At 56.0% G+C, this 25,340-nt stretch overlaps 1 protein-coding gene and 2 long non-coding RNA genes across 6 annotated transcripts; all 3 read left to right on the top strand.

Moving 5' to 3' along the window:
• The first annotated feature begins 1,624 nt into the window (after nucleotides 1-1,624).
• LOC139671002 (uncharacterized) lies at nucleotides 1,625-5,552 on the top strand. Of its 3 annotated transcripts, none has more exons than XR_011697632.1 (4): nucleotides 1,625-1,650; nucleotides 2,237-2,334; nucleotides 2,545-2,630; nucleotides 3,957-4,213. It is a non-coding gene; the product is annotated as an uncharacterized lncRNA (long non-coding RNA). The 3 variants fall into 3 exon arrangements; XR_011697633.1 differs by lacking the exon at nucleotides 1,625-1,650 and adding an exon at nucleotides 4,888-5,552 and having other exon boundaries at nucleotides 2,165-2,334; nucleotides 3,957-4,104; XR_011697631.1 differs by lacking the exon at nucleotides 1,625-1,650 and having other exon boundaries at nucleotides 2,165-2,334.
• A 13,823-nt stretch (nucleotides 5,553-19,375) lies between these two features.
• Nucleotides 19,376-20,772, top strand: LOC139671443 (testis-specific H1 histone-like). Its single transcript, XM_071554272.1, has 3 exons — nucleotides 19,376-19,642; nucleotides 19,792-20,510; nucleotides 20,742-20,772. The coding sequence occupies exons 1-3, from the start codon at nucleotides 19,376-19,378 to the stop codon at nucleotides 20,770-20,772; spliced, it is 1,017 nt and encodes a 338-aa protein (XP_071410373.1).
• Nucleotides 20,773-21,413: 641 nt separating this feature from the next.
• LOC139671001 (uncharacterized) lies at nucleotides 21,414-24,909 on the top strand. Of its 2 annotated transcripts, XR_011697630.1 has the most exons (4): nucleotides 21,414-21,689; nucleotides 21,900-21,985; nucleotides 23,314-23,461; nucleotides 24,245-24,909. It is a non-coding gene; the product is annotated as an uncharacterized lncRNA (long non-coding RNA). The 2 variants fall into 2 exon arrangements; XR_011697629.1 differs by lacking the exon at nucleotides 24,245-24,909 and having other exon boundaries at nucleotides 23,314-23,570.
• Nucleotides 24,910-25,340: the final 431 nt, after the last annotated feature.

The raw sequence follows: 25,340 nt of genomic DNA, 5'->3' as shown, positions 1-25,340 counted from the left end.
CAAAGAACTCGCCTGGGAATCTCCTGGGACGCCCCAGAAACCCCCAGACACCGCCAGAGACTCCCAGAGACCCCCCAGGGACCCTCAGACACCCCCAGAGACTCATAGAGACCCCCAGAGACCCCCAGAGACTCTCAGAGATCCCCCAGGGACCCACAGGAACCCCTCAAAGATCCACCAGAGACCCCCCCAGGGACCCCCAAAGAACTCCCCTGGGGATCCCCTCGGACCCCCCAGAAATCCCCAGACACCCCCAGAGACTCCCAGAGACCCCCAGAGACCCTCAGGGACCCCCCAGGGACCCTCATAGACTGCCCAGAGATCACGAGATGCCCCCCAGGGACCTCCAGAGACCCCTCCAGAGATCACGAGAAACCCCTCCGAGACCCCCAGGGACCTCCAGAGACCCCCAGGCACCCACCTTGGGACCCCCAGAGGACCCCAGGGACCCACAGGAACCCCTCATAGATCCACCAGAGACCCCCATAGATCCCACAGAGACCTCCAGAGAACCCCAGAGACCACCAGAGATGCTCCGGAGACACCCCAGAGACCCCCACAGAGATCCCCGGCGCCCAAAATGTCGTCCGTCGGGAACCCCCCTTGGGGACCCCCGGTGCCCGAAATGTCGTCCCTCGGGGAACCCCCTTGGGGACCCCCGGTGCCCAAAATGTCGTCCGTCGGGAACCCCCCTTGGGGACCCCCGGTGCTCAAAACTGTCGTCCCTCGGCAATCCCCCCTTGGGGACCCCCGGCGCCCGAGGTGTCGCCCCTCGGCAAACTCCCCCTTGGGGAGTCCCGGCGCCCGAGGTGTCGCCCCGCGGCAACCTCAACCCGATGACTCTCGGCGCCCGAGGTGTCGGCCCTCGGCAACCTCGCCTTGCGGACCCCCGGCGACCGAGGTGTCGCCCCTCGTCACGCCCCTCCTTGGGGAGCCCCGGCGGGCATTGGAGGTGGTGGGGGCTGGACTACGATGCAGTTCTTGGACATGTCCGCCAGGCGGGGCAGCGCAGCTGAAGGGCCGGCGAGGGCGGGATTCGAACCGGCGTTTTTGGCAGCGGTATCTGCATCGCTACTGCGCACGTGCGGATTAGAGAGCTTCGGCGGTACTGCGCAAGCGCGGAGTACGGCTCGCCGTCGGTACTGCTCATGCGCGGAGTACAGCGCGCCGTCCCAATTGCGCACGCGCGGAGTACAGAGCGCTGTCGCTGCTGCGCATGCGCGGAGTACAGAGCGCCGCCTCTGCTGCGCACGCGCGGAGTACAGCGCGTCGTCGCTACTGCGCATGCGCGGAGTACGGAGCGCCGTCTCTGCTGCGCACGCGCGGAGTACAGCGGGTCGTCGCTACTGCGCATGCGCGGAGTACGGTGCGCCGTCTCTACTGCGCACGCGCGGAGTACTGAGCGGTGTCGCTCTTGCGCATGCGCGGAGTACCCAGCGCCGTCGCTACTGTTCTCGCGCGGAGTCCGCCTCTCTGTCTCTCCTGCTCGATGCCACATCCCGTGTTCGTTCATGGCGCTGTTTTCCCGCACCTGCCGCAGCCGGTGCCGCGGGAGCGCGCGGGGAACATCCCGCCTCCGGTGCGGCTGCTGCAGAGGCGTTCCTGGAGCGCGGCGCCGGCAGCATCGCCCGCAGCGCCGCCGCCAAGATCGTGAGTGCCGGGGCCGCGGGGCAGGGGCTGGGCTGGGCTGGGCCTCAGTGGCGCTCCATGCACGGATAAATACTCTGCATGCAGCTTGGTGGGTGCTTTCCCGTCCTGGGGGTGAGGTGAATCCTGGGCTCCTGTGCTTTTGTCAGCCGAGATGGAAAATTCCTGCACTTGGTTTTGGCAAGTGGCAGTTTCCCAGAATTTTCTTACCTTGTTTGCTTCCTGTGGAACATGTGGACCAGCAGAACTCTCAGGGCTTGTGTTCAGAACAGGCTTGAGGAGAGTGAGTGAGTGAGTGAGGGAGTGAATGAGTGAGTGAGTGAGTGAGGGAGTGAGTGGAGTGAGTGAGTGAGTGAGGGAGTGAGTGAGTGAGAAGGAGCCACAACGTGTCTTGTGAGTGAGTGAGTGAGTGAGTGAGTGAGAAGGAGCCACAACGTGTCTTCCTTGTCCTGCACTGCAGGATCAGAATCCTGGTTTAGGTTAGGGATGCTTTTGCACTGTTGCGTGTCTTCGATGGTCAGAGCCAACTTTCTGCTGGGCCACTTAGGAAGAACAGTTGCCTAGAGCTTCATGTTTGCTTTCCTTGCAGCCTGGAGTGTTGGGGGGATTCCTGAAGCTGATTGCCTTGAAAGCCAGTGATCCCCAAGGCTTTGACCTGCTAAACAGCATCATGGAGCATATGCCCCCGTGAGTATGAGCTCAAATTGCATTCAAAACTGACTTCTGTGGGCTTTGGTTCTGCAGTGTGCAGTCATGGCAAAGGTTAACACTTCAGGAGCAAAAATGTCACATTTATCAGTTAAAGAGATGGGAACAACTTTATCTGTGTTTTCTGTAAAGTGACAGCACCAGTCAAAGCCCACTGTGAACTGAATAACTGTTCTTTTAAATTTCCAGTGAATCAGTTGACTGGTACAGGAAACAGGTCTTCATTCTGCTATTCCAAAGACTTCCAAGTTCCAAACCAACAAAACTTATCAAAAGTAAGTTCCTTGCTCTGAAAAGCTCCAGTGTGACACGAGTGGTTCAGAGTGTGCAGTTGCACAGATCAGGCATCCTGTACATGGGTGGGACTCTGCTGGCTCCAGGGACTTGCTCCAAATGCTCTGTAGTCAAGGGGACATAAAGGGCAGTGGCCACAGCAGGTGACACTCCATGAAAACTGAGGGAATGGAACTAAAGGACTTGTGTAGTTCTCCTCCTTTCCTGGTGTGTGTGATGTCGTTACTTGTCTGAAAGTGTCTCCATTTAATCTCCAGCTAATAGCAACACACTTGCCCTGTCACACAGCACAGCCATTCTGACCACTGCTCTCTGCAGTTTGTGTGCATGCTGGGAAACATTCCATGCTTTTGTGTCATTTTGGCCTTCATGGGAATAAAGTTCTGAGGAAGGGTTTACGTTCCTCTGTCAAAGCTGTGACACATTGTTGAAATCATCCCCAGGCAGATGGCCATGCTGATGAAATTCGTGATGTTATCTCTACACAGATCACACAAGGTCTGTTATTAATCCTTTAAAATCTACTTGATGCCTCCTGTAGAGGAGCAAGAATTACAGGGTTCTTCCAGTGGTGTTCCACCAACCAAATGGAAGTGGTGCTTCCAGCGTTCCACGTTTCAGTGTTGTGGTGCCCGAGAAGATGAGCAGTTTTTAGGCAAACTTTGGAGCAGCAAGTTAATGCCCTTCAGTAAAAGGGAACATTTATGAAGGCTGCCCTTTCTGTCTCCTTCTTAGAATGCATTTTGCTGCTGACTCTAAAGCAATTCTCTTGTTTTCATCTGGAGTTTTACTTCATCCTTTTTCTCGTTGCTTTCTCCTCTTCATTAACCAGTATGGCACAGGAAATGGGGCATGAGCTCTGCAGGAAATACTTGGCAGCATACAGCCAAAGGGAGTGTGTTCTGTTGGCTTGGGTTGTATTTCAGGCTGCTGTGCAGTTTTTGCCTTTGAAGCAGGAAAGAGTTGTCTCTCTGGCTGAAATGGCAAAGGAGGTTTGGCGCTAATCTGACTGCCCGGGTGCCTCTCCTTTTGGGGTTCATTTCTGATTTTCTGCCCACAGTTCCTCACTGATAGTTCAAGTTACTGATCTCCTGAGCGGGTCATAAAAGGGAAGGATTGCTGTCTCTGGTTTTTATCCTTTGTAACAAGTTTATATGTGCAAACATCTATGTAAGAGGGCAGCAATTGTTAAGAAACAAATTGTCTTGTGTTCTCTGTTTCCTGGTGCTTTGTGTGGTTTCTGCTTTTCTTTGGTCACCATAGGGTGATAAATCGTTCTGATACTTTTTCTCTAACTGTCATACTAGGATGTTTGAAACGGGCTTGGAGAAAATGATGATTCCTGAAATCCAGAAAGAGTCTGGGACAAGTTGAAAAGCAGATCCGTGCTGTTGGCATCACCAAGACATTAACAGAATGTCCTCCCGTGATGGACACTGAGTACCCCAAGCCGTGGTAGGTGCCACACTTCTTCAGGGTCTGCTGGTGATGCTGTTGGAGGTCTGGAAAGTAGGAGCTTTCACCAGAATAGGCCCCTCCAATAAACTCCTTTGGCATTTCTTCAGGCCCACTGTTGTGGTGAGACTCAGCTTGAGGCTTTTCATACCTTTTCATCCTTCACTGCACAAAGGGAAGTGTGTTTTCAAAGCAAATGGCAGAGCTGGTTTGAGATGTGTTTGAGCCTGGATTTGGCTGAGTAGAGCTCCACTGAAGGGAATTAGGCTACTGTCAGCTTGCATTCCTTCTGGAAAGCTGGGCCCACTTTTGACTTGTAACTGTCCTAGTCAGGAGGCCTGAGAATACTCACAACCTGACAGGCTGTAGTGTCTTAGCCTGAAAGTGGAATCTGGGGGAAAGCTCTGGAGACTGAAAGGCAGTCCAGCAGTCTGGGGGCTCAGGTAGCCCAAATTGAATGACAGTAACCGGATCCAGGACTAGAACTCTTTTTGAATGTACTTAGAGAAAAACTGTAATCTGGAAAAGAATTGCTATTCTTGGGTTTGTATCACAGCAATTTGAGCTGCTAAAAAATGAGGGCATTGCTGATGCTGTTAATATGAGCAGCTGCATTGTGCCTGGAAAGGACCCAGACCCACAGTCCTAGTGCAGCTTCCCTGGGACAGGGACAGTGCCAGGAGTTAAGCAAGTCCCTGCAAAGGGGTTCCAGGTAATCTGAGCGTTCTTGTGAAGCACAGGCTGTCCTCACCTGTTCACTGTTCCCCTCCCTTCTCCCCCCAGGATTCCTTTGCTGCAGGCCCTCCCTCCTTGGCCTCTTCGAGCTGCCTGAGGATGACACGACCCCTGACAAGGAGCACTTCATTGACACAGAGGATACTCCAGGCTGTGAGACTGCATTCTCCCAGCTGGCCTTTGCTGGGAAGAAAGAGCATGATCCTGTGGGGCAAATGGTGAACAATCCCAGGATCCAGCTGGCCCAGTCTCTGCACAAACTGTTCACAGCGTGCCCAGGCAGGGTAGGTGGCTTGGGCTCTGCATCCCTGGGCTGCATTCAGCAGAGAAGAAATGCCTCTGTGAGAATGGTCTCTTGCTAAGGTTTGATAATCAGCAAAATGAAGTGTGTTGTAGGCAGAAGGCAAGATCTTGCTGTGTCTTCTTGTTCATTGGAACTTGGCTTTTGTAAGGTTTTCCTGGTAACCTCAGAAAGGCCTTATTTTTCACAGCACTTAGTTTAGCAATCAGCTCAAATATATGCTATTTTAAAGATGAAGATTTATCCCCTTGATGGCCTATAACTAATGGTTGTCTCCTGTTCAGTTGCATGGACTTGGGAGATTCAGGCAGCTCATATAAAATTAGACATTTTGAGTGCACAGCTAACTCTTACCCCAGATAGTGTTTGTTTTGTTCAAGATTTGGGTAAGTAAAGATTGTCTGAGAGATGAGCTGTTTCTCCCTCCATAACTGCTGCTCTGAGAGTGTCTGAGCTTGTGCCCTGTGCATGAAGAGCCATGGCAGTGGCTGAGTGTCCCTGAGCCCTCTGCTCTGTCTGTGCTGCAGGTTCTGTGCCTGCTGAGTGTCCCTGAGCCCTCTGCTGTGTCTGTGCTGCAGGTTCTGTGCATGCTGAGTGTCCCTGAGCCCTCTGCTGTGTCTGTGCTGCTCTGTCTGTGCCTGCTGAGTGTCCCTGAGCCCTCTGCTGTGTCTGTGCTGCAGGTTCTGTGCCTGCTGAGTGTCCCTGAGCCCTCAGCTGTGTCTGTGCTGCAGGTTCTGTGCCTGCTGAGTGTCCCTGAGCCCTCAGCTGTGTCTGTGCTGCTCTGTCTGTGCCTGCTGAGTGTCCCTGAGCCCTCAGCTGTGTCTGTGCTGCAGGCTCTGTGCCTGCAAACTCTCCAAAAAAGGAGAAAAATTAATGTAAGTACAAAAAAATCAATTTAAAAAATCAAAATTTAAAAAGATAAAGCTAACAAGTGTGACAAAAGAGCAACCAAAAATGACATAAAATAAAAAATAAAATAAGAGCTTTCGCTATTGGGCGACGGTGGGAGTGGAAGGCGCGGCTGCAGAGAAAGAGCCGCTCCCCGGCCCGTGCAGCGCCTTCGCCGCTCGGGTCCCGGCGGGCATTCGTGGTGGTGGGGGCTGGACTGCGGTGCAGTTCCCGGCCGTGTCCGCCAGGCGGCGCCGGCGAGGCAGACGGGGGCGGCCGAGGGAGGGATTCGAACCGGCGATTGGGGAGAGAGAGCCGCGTCCCAGGCGCGCGCCTTGACCGCTCGGCCAGCGGGGCGGGGGCGTGGCCAGCAAGGCGGGGGCGTGCCCGCCCTGCACGGCCCGTAATGGTAAAAACGGAATAAAAGAAATAAAATTAAAAATAAAATTAAAAATTTGAGGAAACCGACATGACAAAGGAATGAGTCCCGGAAGCGTCGGTGGAACCCAGAAGGCTTTGCGGCGCCTCGTTTTATTTTGCAGGCTTTGTAAAATAAAAAATACAGGAAAGTATGCAAACCAAATCCATAAAAAAAAGGAAGTCCCGGTAGATCCCGGGGGCTGTTTGGCGTCTCTGGTGTTCCTTCTGTGTCCACGAGTGTCCCAGAAGGCTCCCGGGAGATGGTGGGAGTCCCTGGGGGGTCTCCTGGGGGCGTTGGGGGTCCTTGGGGGTTCCTGTAGGACCATGGAGGTACCTGGAAGTCTCGGAGTGGGACGGGGGCGGTGGGGCGGGGAGCGTTTTAAGTCCCTGCGAGAATCGTGGCGGTCCCCGGGAGGTACTCGGGGTCTCCAGTTCTCCCGGGGCAGCCAGAGTCCAGCTGTGTTCTGCAGAGAAGAAATGGAGAGCTGGGGGAGGCCCGAGCAACTTGCAATGTTAAGCTGCCCCGAGGGGCTCCTTGGCTGGGCCCGCCGCCCGCAGCCCCCTCGTTCCCCGGAGCGCCGGGCCAGGGCCGCGCCGCGGAGGCTTCGGGCCCGCTCGGGCCGCGTGTGGCGGGGGGGCGGAGGGGCGGGGGTCATGCCGGGAGCGAGCAGAGAGGGCAGAGCGGCGAAGCCGGAGGCGGCACAGCCCCCAGCTAGCTCCGCCTTCCCGCCGGCAGAACGGCACCCACCGGCGGGCGCGCCTGTCAGTCTCGTCGGATCCAGCCCTCTGCTCGCTCCCCCTCCCCGCCGGCGGCGCGGCACCCCACCGGGGGGACTCTTAGATTTTTCATGTAGTTTTCGTCATATTTTTTGAATGTTAAAGGGCGCGAAGCGCGGTGCCGACCCCCCGTGGCCGCGCCCATCCCGCACCGGCTGGACACGCCCCACCGTGACCACGCCCCCGCCCCGCTGGCCGAGCGGTCAAGGCGCCCGCCTGGGACGCGGCTCTCTCTCCCCAAACGCCGGTTCGAATCCCGCCCTCGGCCGCCCCCCGTCTGCCTCGCCGGCGCCGCCTGGCGGACACGACCGAGAACTGCAGCTCAGCCGAGCGCCTTCGTTCCCCCCCCCGCATGCCGCCCGGGGCCCGAGCGGGAAGTCGGTGGATCGACGGGCGCGGGGGGAACGGCGCTTTTTCTACAGCCGCGGCTTCCACTCCCGCCGTCGGCCACCAACAAAACCTCCTATTTGATTTATTATTTTATGTTATTTGTATTGGTTTCTTCGTTACCATTTTTAGGTTGATTTCGGCTCTTCTCACCTGGTCTCCAGGTTCCCGTGCCAAAGCTCCCACAAGCAGTGCCAGGCAGGAGCCGCCCGGCCTTTACCTCCCCCACACAGACTGTTTGCTGCCAGCACCAGCAGCTTTTTGGGCTGACATGTGGAAAGTCGGCCGGCACCCACGGAATTGCCTTTGCTCCCTTCCTAAAGGAACAAAGCTTCCCGAGTTGCAGCCCCAACAACTCCTTCACCAGATGAGTTTATTGAAACAACTTTTCAGAGCAGGCATTTCTGAGCGTACTCCATCAATCCCAAGAGTTCAGAAAAAACACTGTCCGCTGTCCAAAGGAACTGTGCATGTTACAAATGGGATGTTTTTACATCCTCATTTATACCACCCCACAAACATAAATGGCACTCATTATGCAAATTGCTATAACTACCCTAAAAAAAGTAGGGCACACGTGGAAACAGCTCTTTACCCGAGGCTGCTACAGCTGCCCCATGCCTTGGACCCCAAGATCGAGTCACTAGTGTAAAGATGAACGAATCAACAGATTTTCTACAGTTTTCTTCTTTATTGACCTTGAAATTCCATGCTTTTTTGAAAACAATATTCTTACACGGTATTTAGTGGAGAGTGCAGCCTTTGACTATTTACTACAATATAAATGCTTCAAGATTCTTTTCGCCCTCATTGTTCTTGACAGCTGTAGCCACGCTAATGTAAGGCATGACAGCAGAAAACCAACCAAAAAAACCTCAAAAAAGAACCCAGCAGAAAACCCTCTAAACCAAATCCCTACACAGAGTGGATTTAATCAACTAACAAAAGAAAAGAAGATCCAGAGTTCAGGGGGAAACCATTACTAGAAAATCGCAGGTATTTGGAAATTAGGAAGTGCTGCCATGAACACGTGCACCATCAGCACACGTTGTCATTGTAAAGAATTCAGCATTGAGTTTGGAGTTCCCTTTTGAAAAACAGTCTTCTGAGTTGATATTCTGAACGCAAACCACTTTTTACCTGCTCCACTTGGAGTGCAGCCCAGCTGCTTCTTAAAGGTCAGGTTCCATTCCAATGTGCGTACTCTTGAGCTCACAAAATTTTCACACAGTTGAATGTTTTACCAGTTCCTTTGGAGCGAGATGATCATTTTATTGTCAAAATAAGTAACCTTGATGAAAGCCAATTGCAACAGTACATCTTTATACCCAGTGTCAAAGCAACGTGATGTTATAAATAATTGCATACAATGTATTACACAGAAGAAGTTATACACATTCCAGGTAACCATGGAGCAATTGACAGCAGTAGAGGACTACTGAGCATGGGCACAAAGTATTTTTCAGAACAGGATTTGTGGAAACTTAAAGGAAAAAGTAGCCTCTGGAAAGAAGACAATCTTTACATAACATTTTTGTTTTAAATGAAGTCAATGATTTTTATTTTTCAGATGCTCTTTATAAGAACACAATTTCTATTTAAACAAACATAAAGGCTCTAAACTTAAGACACTCTACATATGTACATAATTTACACATCAGGAATGGTTTTCTTATTTGCTTGAGTCTCTCAGTGCTCCACTTCTTCTCTGCAGAGCACAGCTGCACTCTGCCAGCCCCAGAGACCCGGGGACCGCCAGGAACTTACAGTGTCCTAGAGAAACCCCCAAGAAGCCCCAACATCCTCAGGGACCCAGTGACACAGAACAGGAGTCCAAGAGAAACCAAGGGACCAAGGCTACAGGTGGGCCACCGAGAGGCTTTGCTGCCTCCTCGGAAAGAAGGGCTGAGGCTAGCCTCTGCTCTCTGGCCAGCCTCGAAGCCCCTCCACAAGCCAGGCCAAGTCTGAGAGCATTGCCTTCTGCTGCTGTGCAGTACGGATGGCACCCCACAGCTTGCTACACAGAGCCCCTCTTTCCCTCCTGGGAAGCCTAAGCTACGCTACCTGCTTTTCTAGGGGGACAAAGGGACACGCTCGCTCTCTCACTCACACCGACAAAGACAAGACAGAGACACAAAGGGGCAACGTCCCAGGAGAGGGAGCAAGCTCTGAGCAGCAACCTGTGGCGAGCCATTCCTGATGCCCAGCAGCGGGAGAACACGGCCTCAGACTTGCCCTGGCCTGCCCAGACACCTCAAGCCCCTGACTACGCAGGGCGGCTTCAAGGCTGGACAACGAACACAGGCTGTGACATGCCCAGGCTACAGGGGGGTCACCGTGGCCAGCAGCCGCCACCAGGCTCAAGGTGCCAAGGCAAAGAAAAAAAAGCCCTGTTGTTTACACGGTGGGCTGCAGTCCGGAGAACTGCATTCGCCTATCAGGTGAGGCCAAGCGGACTCTCACCCTCCTTCCAAGGTCGCCCCCTCTCTATGGGCAGCCAAAGGAGAACCGTGGCAAAAGGCCAATAACACCAAACCCCGTTTACATGGAGAGTTGCCCAGCACAAAGCCACCCGGAAGGTGCCCACCGCACTCCTACGTGTATGCCTGTCCCGGTGATGGCCGGGAGAGTTTGTCAGGACAGCCTTTCTTGTACCCTCTTGACCTCGACGCTGCTGATCCTCTTCTGAACTCTTTTGCCTCGCCGTCCCACGCTCCTGGCTCTGCTTTCTTCTCGGATGGCTTCCGTCAAGCAAAGAGAATAACACAGTTGTGTCCGAGAAGCTCCAACTCCTTCAAGTCAGTGAAACGGGCACCCAGAGCGAGCTCCCCAAGCCACCATCACCTGCCCACTCCCACCACACCCCCCCACAGCTCCACACAACGCTCCAACTTCCACTGGTGCCACCTCCGCGTTGTCCCACGTCAGCACTGCCGTCCGCACGATGCCGCCGCTCTCTTCTCCCATGGTTTCTGCAAAGGAAGGAGGACACAGGCAGGTGTGAGAAACACCAGCTCCTCCGTAGGAAGTAAACCGGGACCCTACATCCCCAGAGGGAGACCTCCAAGTCACTCCAAACCCACCCACAGAGCCCCCCACTGACACAAACCTCTCCAAACCTCACCTTGAGTGGTCACGGCGACGCCCCGTCTGCTGCTGGGAGCCAGGCCCTCTGGGCAAAGGAAGCTGGGCATGCAAAGCACTGGCCAACGAGGCTGCACCTCTGACTACAGAGGGCTCGAGACGCTGCTAGTCTGCAAAGTGCCCGGGACTCCAGGGCACTGGCCCAGACTTACGGGCGGCCCTGGGCCCAAAGGCCTGCGGAGGCTCCTTCTCTCCGCCTCGAGGGCACCCAGACCCGCTCCCCGCTAACGGGGCGGTCGCCCCGCACAGCCTGCCAGCTGAGGGAGCACCGAGGCTCCCAGACCCGGACCCAGATTACGGGCGGGTGCACACCCAGGGAGCCACAGGACTCGGCTTCCCCCTGCACTAATAGCAATAAGATTCCAGTACCAGGAAAAACAGCTAACGGCCTAAGGCCTGGGGGCCTTCCTCCACGGACAGGGAGCTGCACACCTCCCGGCCCTGGACCTCGGAACGGCCAGGGCCAGGAATACCCACCTGATTACAGGGGCTCCCTCCAACCGCCCGCCGAGCACTGGGGTCGTACAAAGCCCCGCTTACAAGGCTGCCCCTTCTAGGCTCGGCACCCCCAACAATGCCCTCCACGGCCTAAGGTCGCGAGGACAGGGCCCCAGCCCTGAAGACAGGGCGGGCACATGCTGGCACGTCACCAGCAGCACTGGCACAGACCCAGGCCCTGGCTACAGGCGGGTCACCGAGAGGCTTTGCTGCCTCCTCGGAAAGAAGGGCCGAGGCTGGGCCGTGTCTCCGTTTGTGGGTTTTGAGGGCACGCCCCGGTTGTTGCACACAGCCCCTCTTTCCCTCCTGGGAAGCCTAAGCTACGCTACCTGCTTTTCTAGGGGGACCAAGGGACACGCTCGCTCTCTCACTCACACCGACAAAGACAAGACAGAGACACAAAGGGGCAACGTCCCAGGAGAGGGAGCAAGCTCTGAGCAGCAACCTGCGGCGAGCCATCCCTACCGCCCACAAGCAGGAGACAACGGCCTCAGACTCGCCCTAGCCTGCACAGAGGCCTCAAGGGCCTGACTACGCTCAAGGGCTTCACGGCTGGCCAAAGAACAGCGGCTGTGACGCGGCCCAGCTACAGGGGGTCACAGTGGCCAGCAGCCGTCAGCAGGCACAAAGGTGCCAAGGCAAAAAAAAAAGCCCTGCCCTGTTTAAAGGGTGGGCTGGGGTCGGGAGACCTGCATTCTCCTATCGGGTGTGGCCAAGGGGACTCTCCCTCTTCCTTACAGGGTTGTCCCCCTCTTTCTGGGCAGCCAAAGGAGAACCGTGGCAAAAGGCCAACACTACCAAAGGAAAGACCCAGCCCTGTTTACAGGGGGGGTCACCCAGCGCAAAGCCAGCGGGGGCACCCTGAAGATGCCCTCCGCACTCCTACGTGTATGCCTGACCCCGTGATGGCAAAGAGGTTCATTTGCCCAGAAGGCCTTTCTTGTGCTCCCTCTTGACCTCGACGCTGCTGATCCTCTTCTGAACTCTTTTGCCTCACAGTCCCACGCTCCTGGCTCTGCTTTCTTCTCGGATGGCTTCCGTCAAGCAAAGAGAATAACACATGTGAGTCCGAGAAGCTCCAACTCCTTCAAGTCAGTGAAACGGGCACCCAGAGCGAGCTCCCCAAGCCACCACCACCTGCCCCCACTCCCACCACCCCTCCACGGCTCCACACAACGCTCCAACTTTCACTGGTGCCACCTCCGCGTTTTCCCACGTCAGCACTGCCGTCCGCACGATGCCGCCGCTCTCTTCTCCCATGGTTTCTGCAAAGGAAGGAGGACACAGGCAGGTGTGAGAAACACCAGCTCCTCCGTAGGAAGCAGACAGGGACCCTACATCCCCAGAGGGAGACCTCCAAGTCACTCCAAACCCACCCACAGAGCCCCCCACTGACACAAACCTCTCCAAACCTCACCTTGAGTGGTCACAGCGACGCCCCGTCTGCTGCTGGGAGCCAGGCCCTCTGGGCAAAGGAAGCTGGGCATACAAAGCACTGGCCAACGAGGCTGCACCTCTGACTACAGAGGGCTCGAGACGCTGCTAGTCTGCAAAGTGCCCGGGACTCCAGGGCACTGGCCCAGACTTACGGGCGGCCCTGGGCCCAAAGGCCTGCGGAGGCTCCTTCTCTCCGCCTCAGGGGCACCCAGACCCGCTCCCCGCTAACGGGGCGGTCGCCCCGCACAGCCTGCCAGCCGAGGGAGCACCGAGGCTCCCAGACCCAGACCCCGATTACGGGCGGGTGCACACCCAGGGAGCCACAGGACTCGGCTTCCCCCTGCACTAATAGCAATAAGATTCCAGTACCAGGAAAAACAGCTAACGGCCTAAGGCCTGGGGGCCTTCCTCCACGGACAGGGAGCTGCACACCTCCCGGCCCTGGACCTTGGAACGGCCAGGGCCAGGAATACCCACCTGATTACAGGGGCTCCCTCCAACCGCCCGCCGAGCACTGGGGTCGTACAAAGCCCCGCTTACAAGGCTGCCCCTTCTAGGCTCGGCACCCCCAACAATGCCCTCCACGGCCTAAGGTCGCGAGGACAGGGCCCCAGCCCTGAAGACAGGGCGGGCACATGCTGGCACGTCACCAGCAGCACTGGCACAGACCCAGGCCCTGGCTACAGGCGGGTCACCGAGAGGCTTTGCTGCCTCCTCGGAAAGAAGGGCCGAGGCTGGGCCGTGTCTCCGTTTGTGGGTTTTGAGGGCACGCCCCGGTTGTTGCACACAGCCCCTCTTTCCCTCCTGGGAAGCCTAAGCTACGCTACCTGCTTTTCTAGGGGGACCAAGGGACACGCTCGCTCTCTCACTCACACCGACAAAGACAAGACAGAGACACAAAGGGGCAGCGTCCCAGGAGAGGGAGCAAGCTCTGAGCAGCAACCTGCGGCGAGCCATCCCTACCGCCCACAAGCAGGAGACAACGGCCTCAGACTCGCCCTGGCCTGCACAGAGGCCTCAAGGGCCTGACTACGCTCAAGGGCTTCACGGCTGGCCAAAGAACAGCGGCTGTGACGCGGCCCAGCTACAGGGGGTCACAGTGGCCAGCAGCCGTCAGCAGGCACAAAGGTGCCAAGGCAAAAAAAAAAGCCCTGCCCCGTTTACAGGGTGGGCTGGGGTCGGGAGACCTGCATTCTCCTATTGGGTGTGGCCAAGGGGACTCTCCCTCTTCCTTACAGGGTTGTCCCCCTCTTTCTGGGCAGCCAAAGGAGAACCGTGGCAAAAGGCCAACACTACCAAAGGAAAGACCCAGCCCTGTTTACAGGGGGGGTCACCCAGCGCAAAGCCAGCGGGGGCACCCTGAAGATGCCCTCCGCACTCCTACGTGTATGCCTGACCCCGTGATGGCAAAGAGGTTCATTTGCCCAGAAGGCCTTTCTTGTGCTCCCTCTTGACCTCGACGCTGCTGATCCTCTTCTGAACTCTTTTGCCTCGCCGTCCCACGCTCCTGGCTCTGCTTTCTTCTCGGATGGCTTTCGTCAAGCAAAGAGAATAACACAGTTGAGTCCGAGAAGCTCCAACTCCTTCAAGTCAGTGAAACGGGCACCCAGAGCGAGCTCCCCAAGCCACCATCACCTGCCCACTCCCACCACACCCCCCCACAGCTCCACACAACGCTCCAACTTCCACTGGTGCCACCTCCGCGTTTTCCCACGTCAGCACTGCCGTCCGCACGATGCCGCCGCTCTCTTCTTCCATGGTTTCTGCAAAGGAAGGAGGACACAGGCAAGTGTGAGAAACACCAGCTCCTCCGTAGGAAGTAAACCGGGACCCTACATCCCCAGAGGGAGACCTCCAAGTCACTCCAAACCCACCCACAGAGCCCCCCACTGACACAAACCTCTCCAAACCTCACCTTGAGTGGTCACGGCGACGCCCCGTCTGCTGCTGGGAGCCAGGCCCTCTGGGCAAAGGAAGCTGGGCATGCAAAGCACTGGCCAACGAGGCTGCACCTCTGACTACAGAGGGCTCGAGACGCTGCTAGTCTGCAAAGTGCCCGGGACTCCAGGGCACTGGCCCAGACTTACGGGCGGCCCTGGGCCCACAGGCCTGCGGAGGCTCCTTCTCTCCGCCTCGAGGGCACCCAGACCCGCTCCCCGCTAACGGGGCGGTCGCCCCGCACAGCCTGCCAGCTGAGGGAGCACCGAGGCTCCCAGACCCGGACCCCGATTACGGGCGGGTGCACACCCAGGGAGCCACAGGACTCGGCTTCCCCCTGCACTAATAGCAATAAGATTCCAGTACCAGGAAAAACAGCTAACGGCCTAAGGCCTGGGGGCCTTCCTCCACGGACAGGGAGCTGCACACCTCCCGGCCCTGGACCTCGGAACGGCCAGGGCCAGGAATACCCACCTGATTACAGGGGCTCCCTCCAACCGCCCGCCGAGCACTGGGGTCGTACAAAGCCCCGCTTACAAGGCTGCCCCTTCTAGGCTCGGCACCCCCAACAATGCCCTCCACGGCCTAAGGTCGCGAGGACAGGGCCCCAGCCCTGAAGACAGGGCGGGCACATGCTGGCACGTCACCAGCAGCACTGGCACAGACCCAGGCCCTGGCTACAGGCGGGTGACCGAGAGGCTTTGCTGCCTCCTCGGAAAGAAGGGCCGAGGCTGGGCCGTGTCTCCGTTTGTGGGTTTTGAGGGCACGCCCCGGTTGTTGCACACAGCCCCTCTTTCCCTCCTGGGAAGCCTAAGCTACGCTACCTGCTTTTCTAGGGGGACCAAGGGACACGCTCGCTCTCTCACTCACACCGACAAAGACAAGACAGAGACACAAAGGGGCAGCGTCCCAGGAGAGGGAGCAAGCTCTGAGCAGCAACCTGCGGCGAGCCATCCCTACCGCCCACAAGCAGGAGACAACGGCCTCAGACTCGCCCTGGCCTGCACAGAGGCCTCAAGGGCCTGACTACGCTCAAGGGCTTCACGGCTGGCCAAAGAACAGCGGCTGTGACGCGGCCCAGCTACAGGGGGTCACAGTGGCCAGCAGCCGTCAGCAGGCACAAAGGTGCCAAGGCAAAAAAAAAAGCCCTGCCCCGTTTACAGGGTGGGCTGGGGTCGGGAGACCTGCATTCTCCTATTGGGTGTGGCCAAGGGGACTCTCCCTCTTCCTTACAGGGTTGTCCCCCTCTTTCTGGGCAGCCAAAGGAGAACCGTGGCAAAAGGCCAACACTACCAAAGGAAAGACCCAGCCCTGTTTACAGGGGGGGTCACCCAGCGCAAAGCCAGCGGGGGCACCCTGAAGATGCCCTCCGCACTCCTACGTGTATGCCTGACCCCGTGATGGCAAAGAGGTTCATTTGCCCAGAAGGCCTTTCTTGTGCTCCCTCTTGACCTCGACGCTGCTGATCCTCTTCTGAACTCTTTTGCCTCGCCGTCCCACGCTCCTGGCTCTGCTTTCTTCTCGGATGGCTTCCGTCAAGCAAAGAGAATAACACAGTTGAGTCCGAGAAGCTCCAACTCCTTCAAGTCAGTGAAACGGGCACCCAGAGCGAGCTCCCCAAGCCACCATCACCTGCCCACTCCCACCACACCCCCCCACGGCTCCACACAACGCTCCAACTTCCACTGGTGTCACCTCCGCGTTTTCCCACGTCAGCACTGCCGTCCGCACGATGCCTCCGCTCTCTTCTCCCATGGTTTCTGCAAAGGAAGGAGGACACAGGCAGGTGTGAGAAACACCAGCTCCTCCGTAGGAAGTAAACCGGGACCCTACATCTCCAGAGGGAGACCTCCAAGTCACTCCAAACCCACCCACAGAGCTCCCCATTGCCACAAACCTCTCCAAACCTCACCTTGAGTGGTCACGGCGATGCCCCGTCTGCTGCTGGGAGCCAGGCCCTCTGGGCAAAGGAAGCTGGGCATGCAAAGCAGTAGCCAAAGAGGCTGCACCTCTGACTACAGAGGGCTCGAGCTGCTGCTAGTCTGCAAAGTGCCCGGGACTCCAGGGCACTGGCCCAGACTTACGGGCGGCCCTGGGCCCACAGGCCCGCGGAGGCTCCTTCTCTCCGCCTCGGGGGAACCCAGACACCCTCCCCCCTAACGGTGCTTCGTTGGCTGCTTGAAGAGAGAGGGCAACCCAGGAAGGAGGGTGAGAATCCCGTTCTTCACCCCCGATGGGAAAATGGAGCTCTCCCAACCCCAGCCCACCCTGAAAACAGGGCACGGCTTTCTTTATTGCCTTGCCACCTTTTGTGGCTGCTGGCGCCTGTCGTCCACTGTGACGCTTTGTAGCTGGGCCATGTCATGTCCTCTGCTCGTTGGCAGCTGTTAAGCCCCTCCACATTGCCAGGCCCTCGTGGCCTCTGCACAAGCCAGGCCATGTCTAAGGCGGCCACCTGCTGCTGTGCAGTACGGATGGCACCCCACAGCTTCCTACACAGAGCCCCTCTTTCCCTCCTGGGAAGCCTAAGCTACGCTACCTGCTTTTCTAGGGGGACCAAGGGACACGCTCGCTCTCTCACTCACACCGACAAAGACAAGACAGAGACACAAAGGGGCAACGTCCCAGGAGAGGGAGCAAGCTCTGAGCAGCAACCTGCGGCGAGCCATTCCTGACGCCCAGCAGCGGGAGAACACGGCCTCAGACTTGCCCTGGCCTGCCCAGACACCTCAAGCCCCTGACTACGCAGGGCGGCTTCAAGGCTGGACAACGAACACAGGCTGTGACATGCCCAGGCTACAGGGGGGTCACCGTGGCCAGCAGCCGCCACCAGGCACTAAGGCACCAAGGGAAACAAAGAAGCCCTGCTCCGCTGACACGGTGGCCTGCAGTCAGGATACCTCCATTTGCCCCTGGGATGTGGAGAAGGGCTCTCTCACTCTCCTTACAGTGTTTCCCGCTCTCCCTGGGCAGCCAAAGGAGAACCGTGGCAAAAGGCCAAAAACACCAAAGGAAAGACCCAGCCCTGTTTACGGGGGGGTCGCCCAATGAAAGCCAGCGGGGCACCCTGAAGGTTCCTGCTGCACTTCAACATGTGTGTCTGTCCCGATGACGGCAGGGACAGTTGTTTGCCCAGAAGGCCTGTCTTGTGCTCCCTCTTGACCTCGATGCTGCTGATCCTCCTCTGCACTCTTTCCTCGATGTCCATCTCCATCTGTTTCTCGACAGCTTCTGCAAGATAAAGAGAAGAGGGTTAGCCCTGAGGTCTCTCTATTAACCTCTACTCCTGTACAAGGACTTAAGTCTTGGAGCAGTACTTGTTTTCATTATATATTGTCTCCTGAACCCACACCAAAATTTTAATGTGATTCATCCTCTTTTCTTTTGTTTTCCTCCCTTTTCAGCCTTCTAACCCGTTTGCTGCTTGAAAAATCTGTGGCTGGACTCGGCGTGAAGTACTTATTACCATTCTTTTTCTCTTCTTACAGGAAAATTACGTCCAAGATCCTTTGTTAAACTTTGACTCCATGATTGGAAAGAACGTAAAACAGTATTCCTAATTTATGGAGTCATTCCCTAGGATGGTGAATTTTTTTTTCAGAAAAATCTGTCTCCTTCACCCCATCAGCAAGTTTAGTTTCTACAACTAAAAGAACTGCACACATCCAGAATGCTAGTTTAGCACAGCCTGCTTAAATGTCTATTCTTTCTCCTACCTAAATTGTCTTGCCAACTTGCAGATGCCTGCTATGAAAATGCTACCAATGTCTTCCCTGAAGTACTTCTGATTTTGTCTTTAAATAGGATGGCCCCACGCTTATATCTCTCCAAGATGTTTATTCTGTCCCTAATAGTTATGCCAGATTGCTCTGAAAATTGTTTATTTTGTCCCCCATAGGCACCCTCTTTTTTTGCTTTTCCCTCAGAATTGTCACGAAACACCCTGCTGCGCTCTGATGCTGTAGTCCAACACTCCCTAGTCTCTAACAACCTAAAATTCGCCCCAGGGCGACTCTACAAGCTTTTATAGGAGCTTTTCAAAGCACCTTTCGCCTGCCCTGCCTCAGGGCTGAGGGGAACGGCGGGGAAAGGGCACAGCTACGGCACGGCCGAGCCCCCCCCACCGCCCTCACGGCACCTGTCGCTGTCCGTGTAGCCCTCACAGCCCCTCAGGAGCATGGGGGACACCCCTTCTCCCTCCCGGAGCGGCGGGAGCCCGCCTGTGCCTCCCGGAGCGGCGGGCGGGACCCGCCTCTGCCCCCCGCCCCTGCCCCGAGCGGCGGGAGGAGTGGGGGCGGGAATCCGCGGCTCCCTCACGCACTCACCGGGGACGACTCTTAACACTTTACCTCGCCTTTTCCCCTCAAAACATATCCCAGCTCTGCCCCCACGGTTCCCTTGGCTTTACATCGCTTTGAGGCTGTGCCATAGCTGACCTCTCCCCTCAGTAACGCCACAGACACCTCACTGCTCTCCGACACGACCGCTCTGCGCCCCGTGCCCCCCGCATCGGCGTAAAATGGCGCCTCGCCTCTCCTTTCCTTGAGCCCCTCACGGTGGGCGGGGCAGCGCAGCTGAGGGGAGGGGCGGGAAAAGCCCCTGCTGGAGAGGCGGGAAATACGTGACGGGGGGGGGGGGGGGGCAGGGTCCCGTGCCAGGAGGCGGAACGTACGTGCGAGAGAAGCGGCGCGGCCGTGACAGACCCACCCTGGCTGACCCAGTCCGGCTGGTGCCGACCCTCAGACCATGGCGGGACCAGCAGAGCCCTTCAGGGCTGCTGCCCCCTCCGCGGCGACACGCGGGGCACCACGCAGGGTGCTGGAGTGCGCTGCAGTTCCCGGCCGTGTCCGCCAGGCGGCGTCGGCGAGGGAGAGGGGGCGGCCGAGGGCGGGATTCGAACCGGCGTTTGGGCAGAGGGGCTCGGTCGCTACTGCGCACGCGCGGAGTACGAAGAGCTGTCGCTACTGCGCACGCGCGGAGTACGGAACATCGTCGCTACTGCGCACGCGCGGAGTACAGAGCGCCGTCGCTACTGCGCACGCGCGGAGTACGGAACTTCGTCGCTACTGCGCACGCGCGGAGTACGGAACTTTGTCGCTACTGCGCATGCGCGGAGTACGAAACTTTGTCGCTACTGCGCACGCGCGGAGTACAGATTGCAGTCGCTACTGCGCACGCGCGGAGTACAGAGCACCGTCGCTACTGCGCACGCGCGGACTACAGTTCGTAGTCGCTACTGCGCACGCGCGGAGTACAGAGCGCCGTCGGTACTGCGCACGCGCAGAGTTTGGAACTGTGTCACTACTGCGCACGCGCGGAATACAGAACTTTGTCGCTACTGCGCACGCGCGGAGTACAGAGAGCAGTCGCTACTGCGCACGCGCGGAGTACAGAGCGCCGTCGCTACTGCGCATGCGCGGAGTACGTCTCTCCGTCGCTACTGCGCACGCGCGGAGTACGGAGCTTCGTCGCTACTGCGCACGCGCGGAGTACGGAGCTCCGTCGCTACTGCGCACGCGCGGAGTACAGAGCGCCGTCGCTACTGCGCATGCGCGGAGTACGTCTCTCCGTCGCTACTGCGCACGCGCGGAGTACGGAGCTTCGTCGCTACTGCGCACGCGCGGAGCACGGAGCTCCGTCGCTACTGCGCACGCGCGGAGTACGGAACTTTGTCGCTACTGCGCATGCGCAGATTACGGAACTTTGTCGCTACTGCGCACGCGCGGAGTACAGCGCGTTTTCGCTACTGCGCATGCGCGGAGTACAGATCGCAGTCGCTACTGCGCATGCGCGGAGTACGAAACGTTGTCGCCACTGCGCAGGCGCGGAGTACGAAGCGCTGTCGCCAGTGCTGCCTCTCCTGCTCGATGCCACATCCCGTGTTCGTTCATGGCGCTGTTTTCCCGCACCTGCCGCAGCCGGTGCCGCGGGAGCGCGCGGGGAACATCCCGCCGCCGGTGCGGCTGCTCCAGAGGCGTTCCTGGAGCGCGGCGCCGGCACCATCGCCCGCAGCGCCGCCGCCAAGATCGTGAGTGCCGGGGCCGCGGGGCAGGGGCTGGGCTGGGCTGGGCCTCAGTGGCGCTCCATGCACGGACAAATACTCTGCATGCAGCTCGGTGGGTGCTTTCCCGTCCTGGGGCTGAGGTGAATCCTGGGCTCCTGTGCTTTTGTCAGCCGAGATGGAAAATTCCTGCACTTGGTTTTGGCAAGTGGCAGTTTCCCAGAATTTTCTTACCTTGTTTGCTTCCTGTGGAACATGTGGACCAGCAGAACTCTCAGGGCTTGTGTTCAGAACAGGTTGAGGAGAGTGAGTGAGGGAGTGAATGAGTGAGTGGAGTGAGTGGAGTGAGTGAGTGGAGTGAGTGAGGGAGTGAGTGAGTGAGTGAGGGAGTGAGTGAGTGAGTGAATGAGTGAGTGAGTGAATGAGTGAGTGAGTGAGTGAGTGAGTGGAGTGAGTGAGGGAGTGAGTGAGTGGACTGAGTGGAGTGGGTGAGTGAGTGAGTGAGTGAGGGAGTGAGTGGAGTGAGTGAGGGAGTGAGTGGAGTGAGTGAGTGAGTGAGTGGAGTGAGTGAGTGAGTGAGTGAGTGAGGGAGTGAGTGAGTGAGTGAGTGAGTGAGTGGAGGGAGTGAGTGAGTGAGGGAGTGAGTGAGGGAGTGAATGACTGAGTGGAGTGAGTGGAGTGAGTGAGGGAGTGAATGAGTGAGTGGAGTGAGTGAGTGAGTGAGTGAGTGAGGGAGTGGAGTGAGTGAGTGAGTGAGTGAGTGGAGTGAGTGAGTGAGTGAGTGAGTGAGTGAGAAGGAGCCACAACGTGTCTTCCTTGTCCAGCACTGCAGGATCAGAATCCTGGTTTAGGTTAGGGATGCTTTTGCACTGTTGCATGTCTTCGATGGTCAGAGCCAACTTTCTGCTGGGCCACTTAGGAAGAACAGTTGCCTAGAGCTTCATGTTTGCTTTCCTTGCAGCCTGGAGTGTTGGGGGGATTCCTGAAGCTGATTGCCTTGAAAGCCAGTGATCCCCAAGGCTTTGACCTGCTAAACAGCATCATGGAGCATATGCCCCCGTGAGTATGAGCTCAAATTGGATTCAGAACTGACTTCTGTGGGCTTTGGTTCTGCAGTGTGCAGTCATGGCAAAGGTTAACACTTCAGGAGCAAAAATGTCACATTTATCAGTTAAAGAGATGGGAACAACTTTATCTGTGTTTTCTGTAAAGTGACAGCACCAGTCAAAGCCCACTGTGAACTGAATAACTGTTCTTTTAAATTTCCAGTGAATCAGTTGACTGGTACAGGAAACAGGTCTTCATTCTGCTATTCCAAAGACTTCCAAGTTCCAAACCAACAAAACTTATCAAAAGTAAGTTCCTTGCTCTGAAAAGCTCCAGTGTGTGACACGAGTGGTTCAGAGTGTGCAGTTGCACAGATCAGGCATCCTGTACATGGGTGGGACTCTGGTGGCTCCAGGGACTTGCTCCAAATGCTCTGGAGTCAAGGGGGGCATAAAGGGCAGTGGCCACAGCAGGTGACACTCCATGAAAACTGAGGGAATGGAACTAAAGGACTTGTGTAGTTCTCCTCCTTTCCTGGTGTGTGTGATGTCGTTACTTGTCTGAAAGTGTCTCCATTTAATCTCCAGCTAATAGCAACACACTTGCCCTGTCACACAGCACAGCCATTCTGACCACTGCTCTCTGCAGTTTGTGTTCATGCTGGGAAACATTCCATGCTTTTGTGTCATTTTGGCCTTCATGGGAATAAAGTTATGAGGAAGGGTTTACGTTCCTCTGTCAAAGCTGTGACACATTGTTGAAATCATCCCCAGGCAGATGGCCATGCTGATGAAATTCGTGATGTTATCTCTACACAGATCACACAAGGTCTGTTATTAATCCTTTAAAATCTGCTTGATGCCTCCTGTAGAGGAGCAAGAATTACAGGGTTCTTCCAATGGTGTTCCACCAACCAAATGGAAGTGGTGCTTCCAGCGTTCCACGTTTCAGTGTTGTGGTGCCCGAGAAGATGAGCAGTTTTAGGCAAACTTTGGAGCAGCAACTTAATGCCCTTCAGTAAAAGGGAACATTTATGAAGGCTGCCCTTTCTGTCTCCTTCTTAGAATGCATTTTGCTGCTGACTCTAAAGCAATTCTCTTGTTTTCATCTGGAGTTTTACTTCATCCTTTTTCTCGTTGCTTTCTCCTCTTCATTAACCAGTATGGCACAGGAAATGGGGCATGAGCTCTGCAGGAAATACTTGGCAGCATACAGCCAAAGGGAGTGTGTTCTGTTGGCTTGGGTTGTATTTCAGGCTGCTGTGCAGTTTTTGCCTTTGAAGCAGGAAAGAGTTGTCTCTCTGGCTGAAATGGCAAAGGAGGTTTGGCGCTAATCTGACTGCCCGGGTGCCTCTCCTTTTGGGGTTCATTTCTGATTTTCTGCCCACAGTTCCTCACTGATAGTTCAAGTTACTGATCTCCTGAGCGGGTCATAAAAGGGAAGGATTGCTGTCTCTGGTTTTTATCCTTTGTAACAAGTTTATATGTGCAAACATCTATGTAAGAGGGCAGCAATTGTTAAGAAACAAATTGTCTTGTGTTCTCTGTTTCCTGGTGCTTTGTGTGGTTTCTGCTTTTCTTTGGTCACCATAGGGTGATAAATCGTTCTGATACTTTTTCTCTAACTGTCATACTAGGATGTTTGAAACGGGCTTGGAGAAAATGATGATTCCTGAAATCCAGAAAGAGTCTGGGACAAGTTGAAAAGCAGATCCGTGCTGTTGGCATCACCAAGACATTAACAGAATGTCCTCCCGTGATGGACACTGAGTACCCCAAGCCGTGGTAGGTGCCACACTTCTTCAGGGTCTGCTGGTGATGCTGTTGGAGGTCTGGAAAGTAGGAGCTTTCACCAGAATAGGCCCCTCCAATAAACTCCTTTGGCATTTCTTCAGGCCCACTGTTGTGGTGAGACTCAGCTTGAGGCTTTTCATACCTTTTCATCCTTCACTGCACAAAGGGAAGTGTGTTTTCAAAGCAAATGGCAGAGCTGGTTTGAGATGTGTTTGAGCCTGGATTTGGCTGAGTAGAGCTCCACTGAAGGGAATTAGGCTACTGTCAGCTTGCATTCCTTCTGGAAAGCTGGGCCCACTTTTGACTTGTAACTGTCCTAGTCAGGAGGCCTGAGAATACTCACAACCTGACAGGCTGTAGTGTCTTAGCCTGAAAGTGGAATCTGGGGGAAAGCTCTGGAGACTGAAAGGCAGTCCAGCAGTCTGGGGGCTCAGGTAGCCCAAATTGAATGACAGTAACCGGATCCAGGACTAGAACTCTTTTTGAATGTACTTAGAGAAAAACTGTAATCTGGAAAAGAATTGCTATTCTTGGGTTTGTATCACAGCAATTTGAGCTGCTAAAAAATGAGGGCATTGCTGATGCTGTTAATATGAGCAGCTGCATTGTGCCTGGAAAGGACCCAGACCCACAGTCCTAGTGCAGCTTCCCTGGGACAGGGACAGTGCCAGGAGTTAAGCAAGTCCCTGCAAAGGGGTTCCAGGTAATCTGAGCGTTCTTGTGAAGCACAGGCTGTCCTCACCTGTTCACTGTTCCCCTCCCTTCTCCCCCCAGGATTCCTTTGCTGCAGGCCCTCCCTCCTTGGCCTCTTCGAGCTGCCTGAGGATGACACGACCCCTGACAAGGAGCACTTCATTGACACAGAGGATACTCCAGGCTGTGAGACTGCATTCTCCCAGCTGGCCTTTGCTGGGAAGAAAGAGCATGATCCTGTGGGGCAAATGGTGAACAATCCCAGGATCCAGCTGGCCCAGTCTCTGCACAAACTGTTCACAGCGTGCCCAGGCAGGGTAGGTGGCTTGGGCTCTGCATCCCTGGGCTGCATTCAGCAGAGAAGAAATGCCTCTGTGAGAATGGTCTCTTGCTAAGGTTTGATAATCAGCAAAATGAAGTGTGTTGTAGGCAGAAGGCAAGATCTTGCTGTGTCTTCTTGTTCATTGGAACTTGGCTTTTGTAAGGTTTTCCTGGTAACCTCAGAAAGGCCTTATTTTTCACAGCACTTAGTTTAGCAATCAGCTCAAATATATGCTATTTTAAAGATGAAGATTTATCCCCTTGATGGCCTATAACTAATGGTTGTCTCCTGTTCAGTTGCATGGACTTGGGAGATTCAGGCAGCTCATATAAAATTAGACATTTTGAGTGCACAGCTAACTCTTACCCCAGATAGTGTTTGTTTTGTTCAAGATTTGGGTAAGTAAAGATTGTCTGAGAGATGAGCTGTTTCTCCCTCCATAACTGCTGCTCTGAGAGTGTCTGAGCTTGTGCCCTGTGCATGAAGAGCCATGGCAGTGGCTGAGTGTCCCTGAGCCCTCTGCTCTGTCTGTGCTGCAGGTTCTGTGCCTGCTGAGTGTCCCTGAGCCCTCTGCTGTGTCTGTGCTGCAGGTTCTGTGCATGCTGAGTGTCCCTGAGCCCTCTGCTGTGTCTGTGCTGCTCTGTCTGTGCCTGCTGAGTGTCCCTGAGCCCTCTGCTGTGTCTGTGCTGCAGGTTCTGTGCCTGCTGAGTGTCCCTGAGCCCTCAGCTGTGTCTGTGCTGCAGGTTCTGTGCCTGCTGAGTGTCCCTGAGCCCTCAGCTGTGTCTGTGCTGCTCTGTCTGTGCCTGCTGAGTGTCCCTGAGCCCTCAGCTGTGTCTGTGCTGCAGGCTCTGTGCC

Source organism: Pithys albifrons, chromosome 4 (genome assembly GCF_047495875.1).
Source record: "Pithys albifrons albifrons isolate INPA30051 chromosome 4, PitAlb_v1, whole genome shotgun sequence".
Taxonomy (NCBI): Eukaryota; Metazoa; Chordata; class Aves; order Passeriformes; family Thamnophilidae; genus Pithys; species Pithys albifrons.
Note: the sequence above shows the minus strand (reverse complement) of the source record. Positions and strands in the feature narration are given on the sequence as shown.